Below are 18,555 nucleotides of genomic sequence, written 5' to 3' on the forward strand. Positions count from 1 at the left end.
CGGCTTCATTGTTGCAGTAAACTTGCACAACGCTCTTGAATGAATAATTTATTAGATGCACACCGGTCTGTTATTGTAGGGACATCGACATTATATTGTCACGACCCTAAACATGACGTGGAACAAAACAAACTGTGATTGGTTGCGTTATATGTCAGTCAAACGTCCTCTTGGGTGCCCCTTGGCGAAGAAAAGCTGGGATAGAGTCCAGTCCTTCTGCCGTCAGTCTGAAGCTCTGGCTATGCGAGACTATGTCCCTGTTGGCGGTGAGTACTGTGAAATTCTATGTGGTCACATGCATTTACCTCTGAATGCGGTTTCAGCGATCTGATCACAAAATGTTTTAGACCCTGTTTCCACCTGTGTTTAGTGTGGATCACAAAAATTGCATCGTTATACCTGATGGCAATAGGGCCAATGTGTGTATTTGGACACTTGTGTGTGTTCATGGTTTCAAACTTCTAAAACAGACCTCTGTATTCTCTGCCGTCTTTGTGGAGATGTGACATTTCTCCCACCCACCTTATTCTGTGTGTTTGTGTGCATCCTAAGCCATCTGCCTTTTCTTTCTGGATCATGCTCCCTTCTCAGTCTTCCATTGCTTTCCCTGCCTTTCTTTCCCATCACGCCGGTATCAGTGTCACATGACAGTGGCTGTGAGGAGACCTGTGCTAGGAGCCATGACTCATTCTCAACAACAGAAACACATCAACACGACCTGGAGAGCTGCCATTAGACTGCCACAGAGACCCTACATCACAGCACAAACAACACACCATGGACAGGACAAGGCCCTACATTTTCAACACTTTAAAGTCTCAGATTGCCAGTTATTATATTCTTGTGCCTGACTAATTTATTTATATGAACAACGTTTTTTGTAGAGCCATGATTGTGGTTGTTATAAGCCTTTTTAATCATCAAAGTTATTTATTAGTGGTGATTTCTAAGGTATAGGATATCACTTTTAATATTGCCAATAGCATATGAACAAAGCCCAAATTCCTGAGCATTTGGTTTATCTGCAGTTTTAGCGTTATAAAAATGAAAATTGCTAAAACTAAATAATTAGGAACTGGCCAAATATGAATCAGTAAAGGCAGTGTTTATATACGTTTTTATAAATCATGCCCATCTATCCTTGAAAGCGGTAAACAGATTTTGCTTGCTGTCAAAAGCAAGTCCATAATCAAGCTCCTAAAGTTAGTTTAGAGCTAACGCTCTCTTTCTCTCTTGTGTTTTGTCAGTTGTCATAAACCCATCACAGTACTTGTTATTTTTAATCAAGCTAATCCATAAAAGTCTCCATTCCATAACTGCTAACAAACAAAAAGGCTTAAGTGTCTAACAGTTCTACAGTAAATGTTCTGCAGCTTATTATTAGCTAGAAAGCTTTTTCCTGCTGTGAATTCTGAATAGTTCCATTTCGACTCTTCATATGATCTGTACTTTCCAGAGTAATGGATTACAAGTACTCAAGACAGCTTTGAAAGTTAGAAAGCCCTAACCGATGCAAGCATGTGTGTGTGTGTGTGTGTGTGTGTGTGTGTGTGGTGTGTTTGAGCACTCCATAAATCTGACTCCCTGTTGAGAAGTTCTTCCATAAATTCTGAAGCCGATCAGAGAAAAGTCATTCAGTGATGGGGAAATCAATTTCATTTAAAGCTCTCATAAGCAGGTTTCTCTAGCTCATGGCCAGTAAGAAAGAGTCTGGCTTTAAAGAAGTGCATGGAAAATTAAGAGAAAGCTTCTATTACAGCGGAAGGCTGTTATTTAAGCAATAATAGCTGCTTATTGAGCTTGAGATGGTTGCTTTATCCCAGCAGGTTTATTCTCTTTGGTCACCAGGGTCTGGATTCACAAAACATTCTTAAGAATATTATGTATTCCCATACATTTACTAAGAGTGTTCCTATCTTCTTCTTTTTTTCTTAAGGTTTCTCAATAATTGCGCCTGCATACCAGAATGTAAGCAATCTTCACATTTTGAGTAAGATTATTAAAAGACAACTTGTACAGATGAAAGGTTTACTACAAGACTAGCAATTTGTGCTGATATAAAACAGGGTCAAATTGGATTTTATGTTGACCTCAAGTTTTTTTTTAGGTAATCAGCAATATGCCTGTTGCCTACGACTTCTGATGGTTATTGGTAATATGTTTGTGGACTTAACAGCTCAGACACACTAAGCCAAGATCAAGAACTAGTGGCAACAAGCAAATGTATTGTCACTTTTCGTTGCCTGGGTCTGGGTCAAGACTACAGCCAATAATCATGCACATTCAACACATGAATGAGAGAAACTGTCCACACCAGCAGTTGATATTAGTCTGTATTTGTCACTCAAAAGTAACTAGAACTTGTATGGTTGTACCGCGGATTTACAAACCAAAAAATTGATGTTGATCACTTAATCTTCACTTTCCTCATTCCCAGACAGCATGACATTTATGGAAATATTGCATTGGAATGCACAGAAGTAGAAGAAGAACCCTTCTGTGTGTGTGCCCTCTTGACTTTGTTGTTTTCTTGCTCATTCAGAGCTCTGTGATCATCTCTCACCAACGGCTCTGATGCTGATTCAACATGCTCAATCGGCTGAAACGCTTTTCTTGTTATTATTGGCAACATGCTTTTTTCAGAAGCTCATTCGGGTAACTGCATTTAAAGGGGCATGCTGCTCTTCTCCGCTGCTTGCAACAGAAGAGCACCCCTTCGCTGCTGTTCTTCTCTTGTAAGAGGCATGCTGCCCCCAGTCACTGCTATTTCAGAAGGACATGCTGCTTCTTTCCAAAATCTCCTATTGTTGTCTGTCTTTTTCCAGTATCAGGGCATGAATTGCATCGATATCTGGGGATTTGGGCAGGTGGTGTCAGGGAAATCTTGGCACTCAGATTTTTCGCTTTTAGTTTGTGGTTGGGGGATGTTGGCATATAGTTTTGTTTTGGGAGGTTATCGCTGTGCTCCCTGCTCTTATCCATGCTAGGCTGCATGGAGGGGCAGGGAGTTATTGCCCAGAACAGAACCATACCGCCAATCCAAACTGTATGCTATTGTCAGTCATCTTTGACTATAGTGGTCCTGACAGAAATCAAGTGTAGTATTAGACAGGTCACATAATTTAAGCTCGCATCAGCTGACTTTCAGCCGATCCACGTCTGCCTATAGGAATACTATGCGTATCACAGCATCCATATTAACCCTCTGGGGTCTGAGCTGTTTTCTGGGCCCTGGAGGTGTTCTGACATGCTCTGACATTTGTGTTTATTTCTGTTACTTGTGACATTTTCATGGCTAAAGTCTAATTACACTGTATTCAGCACAAACTCTGCTACAATAATATATCAGCAGCATGTATGTAAAAGTTTGTAGTTTTGAGATAATGACATTTATGCGTGGTTTGTGAAAATACAAAAATAAATTCTCACTGAAATAAGGTCATGAAACCCATACTGATTATTTCTTCACAAGACTTTTGAAAATTGTATGACGTAGCCTAGAATATTTGCTCTAAAACTATGTGAGAATCACCCTGACTGCTCATTCAGAGAAGACAATATATTGATTTAAAAATTTTACGACGTGTTTTGTGTGATAAAGCAATATGCGAAGGGGCGGATCATCTCATTAATATGAAAACTTTCCACACCTGAGAAAGACAAAGAACCTCCCTAATGGCCCTATTAGGAGCTTATCAGGGCCCATCATTCTGACCACCCTTGCACAAAGAATGAGGAGATTTAAAAAAGAATGGCTTTTAAAATAGTTTGGATTTATTTACAACACAACATAATCCAAAGATACACAACAAAAAAGTACCATGTTCATGTACAGAGACATGTACTGTGAACCAGTGCGTGAAGTGGGGGGAAAAAGGTGCCGGTACTCTCTTGCCTTACTCTTACGGCCTTCACCCAGGGCCGGATTAACAATTTCCTGTGCTCTGGACAACCAGACTCAAGACCCCCGTAGTTAGGGTGGTTCGGGGGCATGCTCCCCCGAGAAAATTTGGATGTCTCTGATCTACATATGTGCAATTTAGGACTTTTGAAGGCCAAAAAATTATAAGAAATAGGCTATCTTTAAAACCTTGTCATTAGATTATTTATCAATAGGCTACCTGCTCTCTCCTCATCTTTATATTTATTTTCTCTCAGTCTTCTTATCCTGGACTATTTCTTCCCCTCCTAAAGCTGAACTTAGTCTTTCATTTTCATCTGTGTCAATGACGAAAGTAAACATAGGCTCAACAGATATATATACGTTTTATGAATCATTTTCTTAGACAAGTTAATTCACTCAAGGCTACCAGGAAAGCTGTAGCCTAAGTCAGTATTGCCATTAGGAACCTTCTGCAAGCTTTGGAATTTGAAAACGTCTGTTTTTAAATGTTAAAAGTAATTTTAAATAATACAAATTATATATAATGTCATATTCTGTGTTAATTTTGACCACGAACCACGCGCTGTCACTTTAATTCAGCACGTGCAGCACAGCGAAAATAGACTCGGTGTGGAAACGATCGTTGGACTGCTGTATATGCACCGCTCCTGGAACGCATTGCCGGACCGCATCCGCGTGCAGTGCGAAAGTTCTAGTCTAACCTGTTAATATGGGTGCGGAAAAAAAATAAGCTCCGCATACGCATTGCAAACGAAGTAGATGTGAAATGGGCGTGACACTGACGCTTTTTCTGTCAGTGGTAGAGTACCGGCTACATGCGAGAAGTAGCGGTACGCAAGAAAACGTGCAGGTACGCTTTGGAGTAAAATGCAGAAGTGCCGGTACTGCGTACCGGTGAGTACCGCCCCACTTCGAGCACTGCTGTGAACGTTGAAGTCAGCAGGACTCAGTGGCATCTAGGCCCTGAAAAAAAAAAAAAAAAAAAAAAAGTGAACATACTGATATCAAGAGAAAGGCCTGCACGATTTTGGGAATACATTTTAGATTTTTCTTGTTAAAATTGCTTTTTAAAATTCACAGAATACACACGCACACTCACACAAATGTTTCCAACAATATATTATATAATGAACACCAGGTTTGTTGTGCCTTGTAGGTATAGGCTATGCGCAGTGCTGCATAAAATAATAACAATATAGCAGCCTATATATATTTTCAAAAAGATTTCAGTAACAACTAAGCTAGAGAAAAATATATTGATTATCATGTTACTTCAAATGTTTCCATCCGTTATGATGATATGAAATGAGATAATAATAAAAACATGAAGCCGTTTGGTGCGTTTTGCTTTCATCCAAAATATGATGTGTACATTCAAACGCGATCGCGCAGGAAAATATGATACATTCAAACGCGATCGCTATCAAAAATATGATACATTCAAACGCGATCGCGCTCAAATATAAAACATTATGGTTACCATATACATATCTACGTTTGAGCAGATATCCACAAACACAGTAACAGTAAACACGGGTCTAAATATTATAATATTCCCCATATATCTAGCAACAGTTCAACTGCAACGTGACATTTATGCAACAATAACAAACTAATATGTAAGAATTTCTTACCTTACACCTTTCTTGTCTTCAAATCGCGTTCTTTTTCTTCTGAGGTAGCCTAAATCCAATGTAAGCTCAGGCACGTCTTTCAAACTCGACGAAAAGTGAAGTGAAGTGTTTTGTTGTTGAGGTAATGAGCGAGACGCGGTCCATGTGGAGATTTGCATGTGAATATCTTTTGCGCGAGTGGGCGTGGCCAAATTAACTGTAATGAGGAAGCGTTTGAGAAGCTGGACATCTTGTTGGTTTTATACAAATTACTTAAACAGAGAATATTTGTTTTCGTTTTGAATCCGATCATTTAAAAGTACACACTTAAATGTTTATAAAGGTATATGGCTCATAAATGTGTGACAAGTATTCGCTGAGTTTTGTTTCAGTTTATAGACGTGCTCAAGAAAAAAAAGTTCACCGCGACGGAGAGGCAGAACGCACACCCAGTTTATTTTCTTTATTTTACAAAAGCACTATGTTTTGGTTTGATTGTAAGTGGACACATACAAAAGGAGAAATATCTGAGATTCTTTTTTTATATTTCTTTTTTCTGTATGACTATAAATGACTGAGTAATTTAAGTTTATAGTGCTACAATGTGGAGAAAATCCAGCAAAACGCGCGACCTCAGAGGGTTAAGGTCCATTCAGTATTTTAAGCAGTTTTGTTGCATTGCTCAGGACTTGGCCTTCTGATATTCCTCTTTGAATCAGTAATTTATCATGATTTGTTTTTACATAAAAATTATTGTCATAAAGAACATAAAAAATATCTGTAATACATTTAAGTTGGTTCTGTTCTGTTCTGTTTACCCCCTAATAGGGTTGCGCTGTGCTCCATGCTCTTAGGGAGTTCTTGCCCAGAACCTTTGATGATAGTGGTTCTGACAGAACTGTGTTTAGTCCATTGTTCTGACCCTTCAACCACACTTATTGTGATTTCATCACCAAGGGACATGGATCATCAATATCGTTGTTCCTGGAACAACTTTTATATCAACCAATAATATCTAAAGTAAATTTTTATTCATTCGAAATCACACAGACCTTTTCTTCTCCACATGTGATCACACTCAGACTCATGAACATCTTTAATGTTTGGGTCATTCAACTGCCCTCACACCAACATGTTTTCACTGTTTCACCATCTTTAATCCTCTCCTGATTATACCCAGCAAGGCGGTGTATTTTCCAATCACGTACTGGCTCATTGGAGGGCCGTGTAGGGCTGCGGTGCCGGAAGGTTGACATTAATAATGTGATTGTGCTTTGCCCTCTCTTATCCAGAGGTGGCAGAGGGCAGGCCTCCTCCTGCTGCTGAGAGAGAGAGGCAATCAGCATTTAATCTGCAAGACTGATTAACTTCTCATTACAATCAGACACACAGACACAAATTCATGTACAAATGTACGGGGCCGCACGCAGACATATGCACGCAACATACACTCTCACACTCCAGAGGTGGATCTGTAATTATGCCATGGAGATCAAGTCAGGCCTACTTACCCAGCTCTTGCAATCAGTTTTATTTATGCATTTATTTTCAAACTGTTTGTAAGGAATAGGGCAATGATGAGAAAAGAATGGCTCAAGTGTCATGTCCCAGTCTTTGCTGAATCACCTGGGTCTCTCTCTGCTCAAGTGCAATTTCAATCAGACACATTTTGATTGTGAATAGAGTAAAGAGCATTAAGCTGCAGTTTTAGTGTTAGAAAAATGAAAACTGCTAACACTAAATCATTGGTAACTGGTCAAATGTGGATCAGTAATGACTGCACACATTTTGGGCCCTATTTTAACAATCTGAAACGCAAGTATCAAATGCGAAACGCAAGTAATTTTGTGGGTGGTCTCTGGCACTGTTGCTATTATACCGGCGGGATAAATGACTCTTGCGCCCGACGCAAATCTAAAATGGGTTGGCCTGAAGTAGCTACATTACTCATAGGTGTGGTTTGGGCATAACGTGAAATAAACCAATCTTTAACCTTTTAGTAAGCAATTTGTTGTATAGCTAACACAAACCAAATTGCTCAGTTTTCATGTAAACCAATTATTACATTTGCAATCAGTGAATCATCAAACAACATGAAAAATATATTTGTACAGTTTTCAGTTTTCTCCAGTTTAAATATCAGATCATGAATAATACACATAAAACTCTTTTTGCTCTCCTCCACTGACAGAAAGAAGAGCACACAGTTTTGAGTTTCCAAACCATGTTCCTTACAACCTTGGGATACGCACAAATAATTTCAGAAATGTCAGTTCAACTGAGGCGCGTAAATAAAGGCTTCTCTGTTGACACCTCATTTGAATGCTGAGCAGATGACCTCTGCATTTATGAAGGTCTAGAGGAGAAACATGAAAATGCTCAATGTTTCTCAGCAGATAACCAAATCCAGTCCCGTTCTTCAAACATGAGTGCACTTACAAGCTGAAAAACAAAATGATGGGCATTTTTTCTGCCTTCAGAAAAAAATATTTCAGTTTCATTATTGAGATCTTATATTTAAGATCATTACATAACTGACCAATCTTTACCAATGGGCAACAAAAAAAAAGATAATGTTATTGTCTAGATTTAATTCAGATTTAACAACCTGTTGACTATTTGAAGCTAAAGAGTTTTTGATATTCTGTTCTTCCAGATTGGAGACAGCAGTTAGCCTTGCGCCCAAAGATGAAGAGGAGAAAGTGAAAACGAAAGACACGGTCACAAAAAAACATGAGAAAAATGGACACACAAAACGCAGAGGACGTAAACGCCACAGCCACCGCCGAGCTCGCAGGTCTGTATCTTCTAAAGCTGTTCCTCATACACACATCTTCCATCAAAGACATTTCAGTGCTTAGGAGCAAGCACTTCAGTGTGTATGTGCTAGAAAAGAAACTATTTGTATACTCTCTGAAAGTAAAATAGCTGATTTAAACCAACTTTGAAGTGGTTGAAAACAACATGTGCTGTTGAAAACGTTGTACAATTTAACCATAGAACCTATAAAGCTATTCAAATGTGAATTTTATTTTGACCCCAAAGAAGATCAAACACATGTAAATATGAAGCACTGAATCCACTTCTAAGCTTCTTCCTCACTCTGTAAGAATGAATTAGAAACCCCAAACTTTAAAGCATGGCAGGCACAAACACTCTTATCTCTTTGTCACAGTGTAAACATTCAGGTGTTGCTGGAATTTTTCACACAGGTGTCTTTTATGGGGTCCTCTTACTTCCCATCCACAACAATTCAAACTCCACCTGGTGAAAGGAATTGCATCAGCATTGGATTCTCAACGGCATAATTCCACTGATACCTTCAAAGTGTGCGCGATAACACAGGCCAAAAGCAGTGCATCATTATGTAAAATAGGAAGGACGGCAGATCAAGTGTTATCTTAAACATGCTAATCTCTAGTTGAGTTCATGCTCAGTTCTCTGCCAGAAAACAGCAGATGCAAATGCATTTTTTCAGCTGAGATTTTATAATCAAGCACACAACTGCAGCTAAGCAATTCAAAATCAAATAATGTTTAAGTCAGATCAAGCTAAACCACCAAAATCCACAAACAGCTTTCCTTCATCTGTACAACTGAAGAATCCTAAATCATGTACATTGACAGTTATTTTCGACATGCTGTCTTAATCCAAATAAAAGAAACATCTCAAATGTGAATAGTCTTATTGTATAGTGTCAAATTCAGTCTCAATAATGTGACATTTAAATAGAGGGCTTCTGTCCTTTTTGGAAAATCCTTCTATTTAAAGTATTTTTATTAGTCTTGACAGTTCTTTTACTCTGTAAGTTTGACATCCTTTGGAGTGTGTTAGTAGTCAAAAGCCTTATGTGGGATCTTTTGCTTGCACCATTTTATTTTTATAACTTTTGTAACAAGCTTAAGCCTCTCAATTTAAATTTTGGGAAACATGTTGCATTTTTTTCCCCAAAGCTGAAAGGTACAGTGCTGAAGCTCTCAGTGAAATGTCAGTTATAAATGCTGACAGTCTTTTAACTCTCTAACCTTGTCTATTCTCCTGAGTGTGTCAGTGCTCAGTCTAACTCACAAGACGACCCTCTTCTGACAGCTGAAGTGATGGTGGCTATTAGGGGTATGTTCGTTACCTGTGCGCCTTCAAGGTCAACTGAAACTGACAGAAAGACTTTAAAAGCTGGAGAGCAAACCCACAAGCTAAATAAAAGGAATAACTGGGCACATCTGACACGTGAAATTGGTCGATGGATCAGAATGTGTTGCTTCAAGAGTTCTGTATTGCTTCTAACAAGAGTTTGATTTCAGAGCTGATTGGAACTAGGGCTTTCATGATATCAGATTTTCACTACACAAATGTCATGAACAAAAGATAACGATAATGCACAATAACGATAATATAACAATATTTATAAAAATGTTGGGAAAAGTAATGTTAATATCAAATTCATGCTTAACTTTATTTAATGTTTTCTCTTTTTTTTTTCACCAATGAGTCACTCTTACTTCAGGTGTAGACAGAGTGTCTCACTTTCATCTGTCATTGTCGTTACCAAGCAACAGGGGTAAACAGCGGTTCGGACCCAAATAATATAATGTATAATCCGGCAGGGGGAGGGGGGAGCAGTCTAACTCTGGTTCGGACCAGGCAATCGAACCAAGTGTGAAAGAACCCTTAGTTTAACTTGATGTAGGCCTACTAAAATAACTAAAACTAAAATAAAAATGATTAGAACTACTGTATATATATATTATATTTTTTATAAATAAAAATGACAAACAACACAACACAATTACTACAACTTATTTAAAACTTATTTTCAAAATTACAAAAACTTAATTTACTAAAATGAAAAAATAAAATAAAAACTATAATGGTATCTTAATGATTGGCCTACTAAAATAACACTGTGATCCATTTATATCGATATGCACATATTTGGTATATTACACTTTATTTAGATTTAAAAAGGACAGAAAAATTATTACAATCAAATATAAATGGTTTGACAGCCCTAATTGTGACTGGTCATTGCTTGTGATTGCTTATCATAATTGCTTCACTGTATTTTGTTTAAAACTGCTCCAACCAAATCTCATTTACTCTACCAAAAAAGGCAGGAACAAAATTAACTGTAAAAATCTTGGACTATTGTAGTGTCTGTGTGTGTTTGCCTTTGTGCCGAGGGTGTAATGTGAGACAAAGGTTCTTAATTAAGCAGAAATGGCACTTGTTTTTCTGCTAATCAGCTTCTAATGCGTTTCAGACTTGCTAATGCAGCAATGGCTGGATGAACTGCATTTCTATATCAGGCCAAACAGCCTTTTCCACCCTCAGAGATGGAGTAAGCGGCCTTCTCCCCCGCGAGCACATCTGCACGGCCTGCCTGGCTCACCGTCTGTTTTGATCCATCTAAATGGCTTCCTCTCAGTGCTCATATTGAATCACTGACTGGCTGGGCAAAGCCAAAGCTACAACAGTCTGTAATTCATCGACTGTCACGGACAGCACTCCCCTGTGTCTATGAAATATTATTATCCTGCTGTAGCGATGTGCCGCAAAAAGCAAATCTCATTGCCGCTGCCATCGTGCCTTTAACCTGCACCAGTCATGTGTATTTGTCACGAATATCCTGTTTACCTTCTCCCACGCTTCATATTTTTATTGCTGTCTGTCAGATGCATGCCATTATGACAGTCTGTGATGTGTATGTGTAAATTATGAAGTGCTATTTACTGTACACATATCTTTATGAAGGCAAGAACATCTACATTTTCAGTGTTTTATCCCTCCTACCTCCATTGTGCTAATTCTTGTGAGGCAAGCTCCTTCGGTCACAGAGCACTTTAAGCTTAATATAGCAAGCTAAAACGAGTCTCTTTGATATAAATAGGGTGAGTATCAGAAAATCTGCCTTTGAAAATATTATAGAGGTCAGCTGTTCCATTACATGAGCCTTATCAGTGTCTGAATGGAACAGATTGGGGAGTTTGAAGCATCTAATGGATTTTTTGGGGGGTTCAAAGGATTAAAAGTGATGGAAGGACATTACTTTATGTGGCTAAATAAGGCGCAGGGGAATAGTGTTGCTCATTCAAGCTTTTCAGTCTTTATATTTGATAAATCCTTTACGTTCAGGGGGTCAGAAATGTAACCTTTGCAATTAGCCCGAAAAATGTTTTAACTCGATCAGCTCGCCTCTTCCCTTCTGGTTGAATCAAGAATATTAGTGATTAGGGTAAAACGCTTCACGCCCACTTTTGATTGGACCCTTTCTGTTGTCTTGATGGAATGAGAGTGGTGTGTCATTGCTATATTCACAATTATAACAGCTGTGCCCTGTGCTTTTGTAAACACTTTGAAAATGTGTGATATAAATGTCTGTTGTCTGTGTATAGTCTCCCTGTTGATGATTGCATTTGAATTGCCTGAGGAAGACTCTCAGTAGTGGGTACACTGTGATATCTCTCTGTTAATCTTAAAATCCTTCCTTGCACTCCCCTCAATGTTATTGCCTTTAAAAGACGCTTCTGAGGTGACACTGCAGTGCTTTTAAAACGGCACACATGTCCCACTCAGTCAGGACACGCCATCCATTCTCTCTGATCTTCTGCTTTGTTGTTGCAGAAGTGTTGCCACTAAAAGTAAATTGATTTTAAAAGCTGCCTGTCATCTATCTGTCCGAGCATGCTGCTTTCCCTCTCTCTCCTTATTGCTGTCTCTTATATCCTTCCTCTTTAACCTCTTTTTTTCCCTGTGCCTTTTCTGTTCTTGAGATGAGATGTTTTGGGTTACACATTGCCAACCTACATTAAGCTCACTGAAAAAAAAAAAAAACTTGCCTCTACTCACATTTTTGTAAAACTCCAAGTTTCGAGCTGAAATTAATACTAGTGGCAGAAAACACCAACAACTTTTATTCCTTTTCACACAAATTATGATTACAGGGGCAGATTATCAAGCAATAAAGACTTATTTCCACACAATTCCTTTCACAATGCTATGTTGACCTCAAAACACTTTTATCATAGTTCATTTATAAAGTAATTTATTTTGACATTTGCATCACATGATCAACTCCATATGTATAGCTTTTCTGATGTAGTAAACTTGCTCGGTCACTCAGTGAACTGCTCTTATGAAGCGGAGCACTCGGTTACGAGTCTCGTGAAGCAAGAGTCATGATAAAATACCTGAGAAACTTGTAGAAGCAAGCTAAAATGGCATGGTCGCCTCAGCAAATGTGTTAACTCACACTTGCTGTTGTTAACACTGTTGGTAAGGTTTAGGGTAGGATTAAATGTTATTTTTAAACATGATAGAGCATAAACCTTTTAGCTCCACTAGCCAGACATTTCGTTTCTGAACTGACTTTGAAAATGAAAAACTTTTTACTATGTTCTCTCTTTACTTTGCTTTTCCAGTGTGTCTCTTGATGCCGAACTTTCTCCTCGGCCAGTGCCTAAAACGAAAAAAAAGAAGAAGAAGTCACAGAGGAAGAGGAGGAGACACAGGTCAGCCCACAAAACAAATGGTCACATGTGATAATTACCTTCTCTTCTGACCAGTCTACAGCACTGGAAAAGACATAGAAAGATTTCAGACTGCATTTAATGGTGTCTGCTGTCAATATCCAACAACAGCGTTTAACTTTCACAAGTAGGCTTAAAGAACAATAGTGTGTTAGTGTCATAAAGAAGAGCCATTCGACAGAAGAAATGTTCTAAGCTTGTTAAGCTTAAAGGAAATGCATTTTTTTTTTTTTTTTTAGATGTTCTGTTTTCTTGCCATTTGCGTTTTCTGTGCCTGTTAATTAGGAAATGCACTCACTAAATTCAATTTAAAAGTTTTTTCTATCTTCAAAACATATATCTACAGTCCTTGGGGTCAGACATTTTTCACCAAGGCTGCATTTACTGTATTTGATCAAAAATAGAGTAAAACATTAATATTAAGAAATATTATCACAATTTAAAGTAACTGCTTTCTATTTCAATATGTTTTGAAGCTGAAGAAAAAAATTATCTGAATTTTCAGCATTATTACTTTAGTGTCACATGGTCCTTCAGAAATGATTCTAATATGCTGATTTGGTGCTCAAGAAACCCTAATTATTATTATCAATGTTGAAAACACTTGTGCTGCTTAATATTTTTGTGAAAACTGTAATGCATGTTTTTTTTAGGATTCTTTGATGAATAGAAAGTTCAAAAGAACTGCATTTTTTTTAAATGAAAATCTTCTGAAATAATGCCAACGACATACTAATGTATTTACTGTCACTTCTGATCAATTTAATGTGCCTTTACTGAATAAAAAATAATCTAAGATAAGGGTTTTTATAACTTTACAAATAGGAAGAGGCATAAAAGGACTTCAACTAAAATAATTCAAATGAATATGGAGCACAGATGTAATAATAATAATAATAAAAAAACGTATCCAGATTTCTTGTGCATCATATTCTAAATTATTTGAAAGCATTTGAAAGTCTTTGGAACACATTCCAAGATTTTTGTAAATGGAGAAATATTCCTTTAAAACAAAATGTTATACGTGTTTTAACTACATATGGCTTTATTTGATTTCCCAGATCTCCCTCCTGCAGTCCATCACCTGTGAGGAAGAAGAAAAAGAAGAGCTCAAAGAAAAGGAAGCGGCATAGGTAGTGATTGATTTTCACATCAGGTCATGTTTAGAGGTTTGCTTCGAGTATACGCTTTTCTAATGTGGTGTGGTTGTTTTGTCACGACTGCTTTTAAAGTCATCTCCTCTCTGCCTCTAGGTCTGCCTCAAGGAAGGGAAGGCACAGGTACATTTATTTATTTAACATTTTGCATTAAAGGGCACAGTGCTTTTTATACACAGTACACATAATACCTGTTTATTACTGTTAAGTGCTCCTATGTAGTTTATGGCTCCCAGAAGACGATTTTATTGCTCAGAGGTTCCTCTCTTATAGACCAGGAGATTGAATGGAGAGCTCAGTTATAAATCGTTTAAGTATCCACTTTGTCTCAGATGTTTCACCTAAAATTCCTTAGGAGAGAAAAAAAGGTACAATTATTGTACCTCCATTTGCTCTCTGTTTAATCACATTGTTGTCTAGCAGAAACAGCAAGGACATTTCACGTGTGAATTTTCTTTCCTATGGGACCTTTTTCCTATTTAAACCTGATCAATCATTTTTCTGCTATTTTTACAGTCGATCGAGTCCCAGACGTAAAAGAAAGGAGGAGAAAAAACATAAAAAGAGGTTGGTGATTTCATGTGCCTTAATTATTTAAAACCCACCAGCTTACACTTGAGTTGAAAGTATTCAAGCACTGACAGTTTATTGAGTTAGATTCAAGTTCCCTCTGTGGTTTATCCTTTAGTGTCAAAGGCTTAACGTATTCTACACTTTAAAGCACCTGCATGACCCTTCATGCACAAGAGTCATATTTTCTAGATTAGATTACAGTGTATTGACAGCCGCTCTGTAGTGCACCTCAGCTCCTCTCAGAGAGTGCTGTTATTGGCTGCTTTTGTCGTGTGCTCTCTCGAATTGAAGGAGAGCTGGTGCAGTCTGAGAGCAGCTCCTCACTGAAGCAGGCGAGCAGCCAGAGAAACAGAAACATGAACCGATTTCATGCCGCTAGCCTGCTACACACACAGCCAGGGAAGAAGTGCCTCGCTGGGCTTCTGATCCTCAAAACCTTCAGGTTTTGTGAGTGGGTTAAATCAATGGTTCCCTAGTGGTTTTGCTTCATGACCCAAGATTATGGGTCGATAATTTTGTTAAAAACAAAAATAGTTTTTAAATAAAAAGTTTCACTTTTTCAATGTTACTGGTCTTTTGTGCATAATTGTGTGCACTTACATTAAAAAGTTTGGGGTTGGTACATTTTTTAAAATGTTTTTGAAAGAAGTCTTTTATGCTCACCAAGGCTGTCTTTTTATCAAAAATACTGTAAAAATAGTAATATTGTGAAATAATATAAAATTTTTAAATGTTATGTTTCATTTAATCATCGAAATATCTACCCCTGAAACAATTTTGCTTTTCACAGGACAGGAAAAATGTATGTTAATGTTTCTCTCATTATTTTTTTTTTTTTTTTTTTTTTGTGATTGCTTATTCAAGTTGTCTTTAATGCATTAAGAAGATGTCCCAGGAGGATAACACATCACAGTGTCCTCAAAATATAAAATCAGTATTGACACTACTGTAATACGTATAGGCTATATGTAAAAAACATATTCAAAAACAATACATAAATGGAATGTACTTGCTATAAAAGGTTTTAAACTACCTGTTTAAAATGTATTAATTTCAACCCATTAAACATGGTCTGCTCTTTTGTATGGTTTGTTGGGCAGCTAAATTCAATTTGGAACTTTAATTGAATTCACTCAGCAAACTCATGTGAATCTGCACTCAACTGTCTCCATTTCAGACTCAATTAACACTGTTTTACATGTGCCACATTAAATTATAACACTTCAGAGACAGAGCTCTGACTCTTGCTGGGGTGATATGTCATGTATTTTATTGTCTCATGGCATCGTAATTAATCTTTTGCTTACTTCTTTGCTTTCTCTTTCTTTCTCAATCACTGCAGTGATAAGATAAATTAAAATAAGAGGTGTAATGGGAGAGTAATGCAAATTCAAATCTTGATGTTGCTGTACCAACACAAAATATCATAAATACAGGAGAGATAATTGATTTGTTGTTCTGTATGTCTCTATTGGTTACCTTTCAGGTCAAGGAGCCACTCTCATCGCAGACACCGGCGCCGGAAAGCTGAAATTAGGAGTTCCTCCTGCATGGAAAACAGGTATATGTGTGACCTTCCAACTGAATAATTGGGAGAAGGCCAATTTAAATGTAAACTTCAGTGTAACTCTATGGTGGAGTTGCTGTCCAGTCTATCAGTGGCATTATAACATCACATCTTAATGATCTAAAAAATAAATAAATAATAATTTCGGTAACACTTTAGAATACTGTTCCGTCATTAATGAATAACTACACAGGAACAAATGATCCTCACTTTTGAATACTGATCCAAATGCCCAGTAATTCTTTTAGAATTATATAAATCACTTGAGTTATTCCTATCCAAAACCTCAAAAGCTTACAATGACTTCAGTCATTACTAGAGAGTTATCATGCTTTCACTTTAGCGGACTGTTGCAAAAAATGAATTATTCCTTCTGAAGGATTTGATAATACTTGAGTCATTACTAGTAGGTTACCATGATCTTTAATTTGGACATAATTATACATACACATTGTACATTACTCTCAGTAATTATGAACCTGTATATAGTAGTTTTTAGTAGTCCTCTGGGAGGTATGAAAAAATAGTTATTGATTAGCTAATAATGAACCACCACATTCAACTGAGCGTTATCACTTACTAAATTGTTAATCAGAGGTTCTTATTAGTTAGCAGTTACTAATGTTAATATTGCATTACTCATGTGGATGATGGAACTGTATTCTAAAGTGACCACAAATTCAAGTTAGAATAGTATAGAATAGAATCATGAGTTGAAAAATAAGTCTTTACCTGCAGCTAAATGTTCAACATTAAAGAATTAAAGAAGTCTCACATTTGTATGGATTAGATAGTTCTTATTCAGAATGTTTAAAAATTCCACAAAATAAAGTTTTGGCATATTTGGGTGAATGTTGGGGGTCAGAGATATTCATGGCTTCATGCTGACCAGTCAGGTTTTTTATCTTATCAGTCAGCATCCAGTGCCACTGTGGCGATGACTGATAAAGGTAGAGGTGACACTGAGGAAACGCTTTTATCTGGCTCTCGCAGCTTATGTCCAACATTTGGCACGTAGATCAATGGAATCGGGAAAGGGAATGAAATTTGAGATCTCGCCCCCGTGAACAGTTGCGCCTCCTTGGAGTGGGTTGTGGGGTGATGGGGTTGAGGTACTGTAGAGATGGAGCACTGTAGGGAATAGTGATGAAATTAAGTTTCAGGCTTAAATCAGTTTTCTTTGATAGTAGGTGTCAGTGAAGATTGCCTTTAAAGCATATAAAAGTCAGTCCTGCTGATCGCCCATGTACAGATATTATGAAATGCTAGGACGTTGGAGTACATGATTCCTTATTAGGCAAATTAGTGCAGTTTATGAGATGTAAAATAAGACCATTTTGTACTGGGTCAAAGGCATATTTTAAAAATACATTTTGAATTAGACCAACACATCAGAGTAATCACAGACAAAGAGTTTTTCATGCTATAAATTGGCCTCAAATGCTCTCCCAGGTGTCACCACTCTGATTACTTCATCAGTCCTTCATTCAAAAAAAGCCTCTCATTCATTCATCGCAGAATTTCTGGCTTTTTTGAGACCGGAGAAGACCAAGCTTCGGTTTCAAATTGAAATAATCTTAAGCTGGAGATGATTGGTTTTAAATCCCTAGCTGATCTCTCCATTATTTGGAATTTCTTAGGGATATTCAAAGGACGAAATCATTATAGAAGGCGAGCACAGTGAAGCTTTACATGGTTTCAGGAGCTGAAAAGGCACAGAGAACCCACTCACGCCACACAACAGGAACAATGGCCGTCAGTTCCCAATCGTCATTCACTTTCCAAAGACCCATTACATATAATCTATGTCCTGAGCTGGTATAATTGGCATGTCCTTTCATGGGAAACCATTTTATTCCACCTTAAGCCTATGAAGATAGAGGAACTAGACGATCGTCTAAAACAATGAAATAGAAATCTTCTTGTTGCCAATTGTTCAAGTAAATGGACATTAGCTGGATCTCTCTGCCACTGCTATTTCAGCAGAAATATAATATCGACAGAGACAAATGTGTTTTTTTTTTTAAATGGATTCTTTAGACAAAGTGCTTCCATACTGTATTTTTACACTTTTGCCACTTAAATTGATGCTTCTCCCAGTGACAGTGACATTCCCATATGTTAACCTGTGGAGGACTCATTTTTCCACCTCACTGCCTAAATGCTGTAGAAAGGAAAAACTGAAGAATGACTATTATTCTTTTGATGTCCGACA

General features: G+C 37.5%; 1 protein-coding gene across 1 annotated transcript in view; it reads left to right on the plus strand.

The window, feature by feature from the left end:
• srrm4 (serine/arginine repetitive matrix 4) overlaps positions 1-18,555 on the plus strand; it is a gene marked incomplete at its 5' end in the record, with an annotated part of 48,151 nt that overhangs the window by 24,356 nt on the left and 5,240 nt on the right. Inside the window, 6 exons of the mRNA XM_081365348.1 lie at positions 8,174-8,314; positions 12,936-13,025; positions 14,105-14,176; positions 14,297-14,323; positions 14,717-14,767; positions 16,260-16,334. Coding sequence (XP_081221474.1) covers positions 8,174-8,314; positions 12,936-13,025; positions 14,105-14,176; positions 14,297-14,323; positions 14,717-14,767; positions 16,260-16,334 — 456 coding nt within the window. The remainder of the gene's footprint in view (positions 1-8,173; positions 8,315-12,935; positions 13,026-14,104; positions 14,177-14,296; positions 14,324-14,716; positions 14,768-16,259; positions 16,335-18,555) is intronic.

This window comes from Scardinius erythrophthalmus (assembly GCF_964197995.2).
Source record: "Scardinius erythrophthalmus genome assembly, chromosome: 5".
In the NCBI taxonomy this organism is placed as follows: domain Eukaryota; kingdom Metazoa; phylum Chordata; class Actinopteri; order Cypriniformes; family Leuciscidae; genus Scardinius; species Scardinius erythrophthalmus.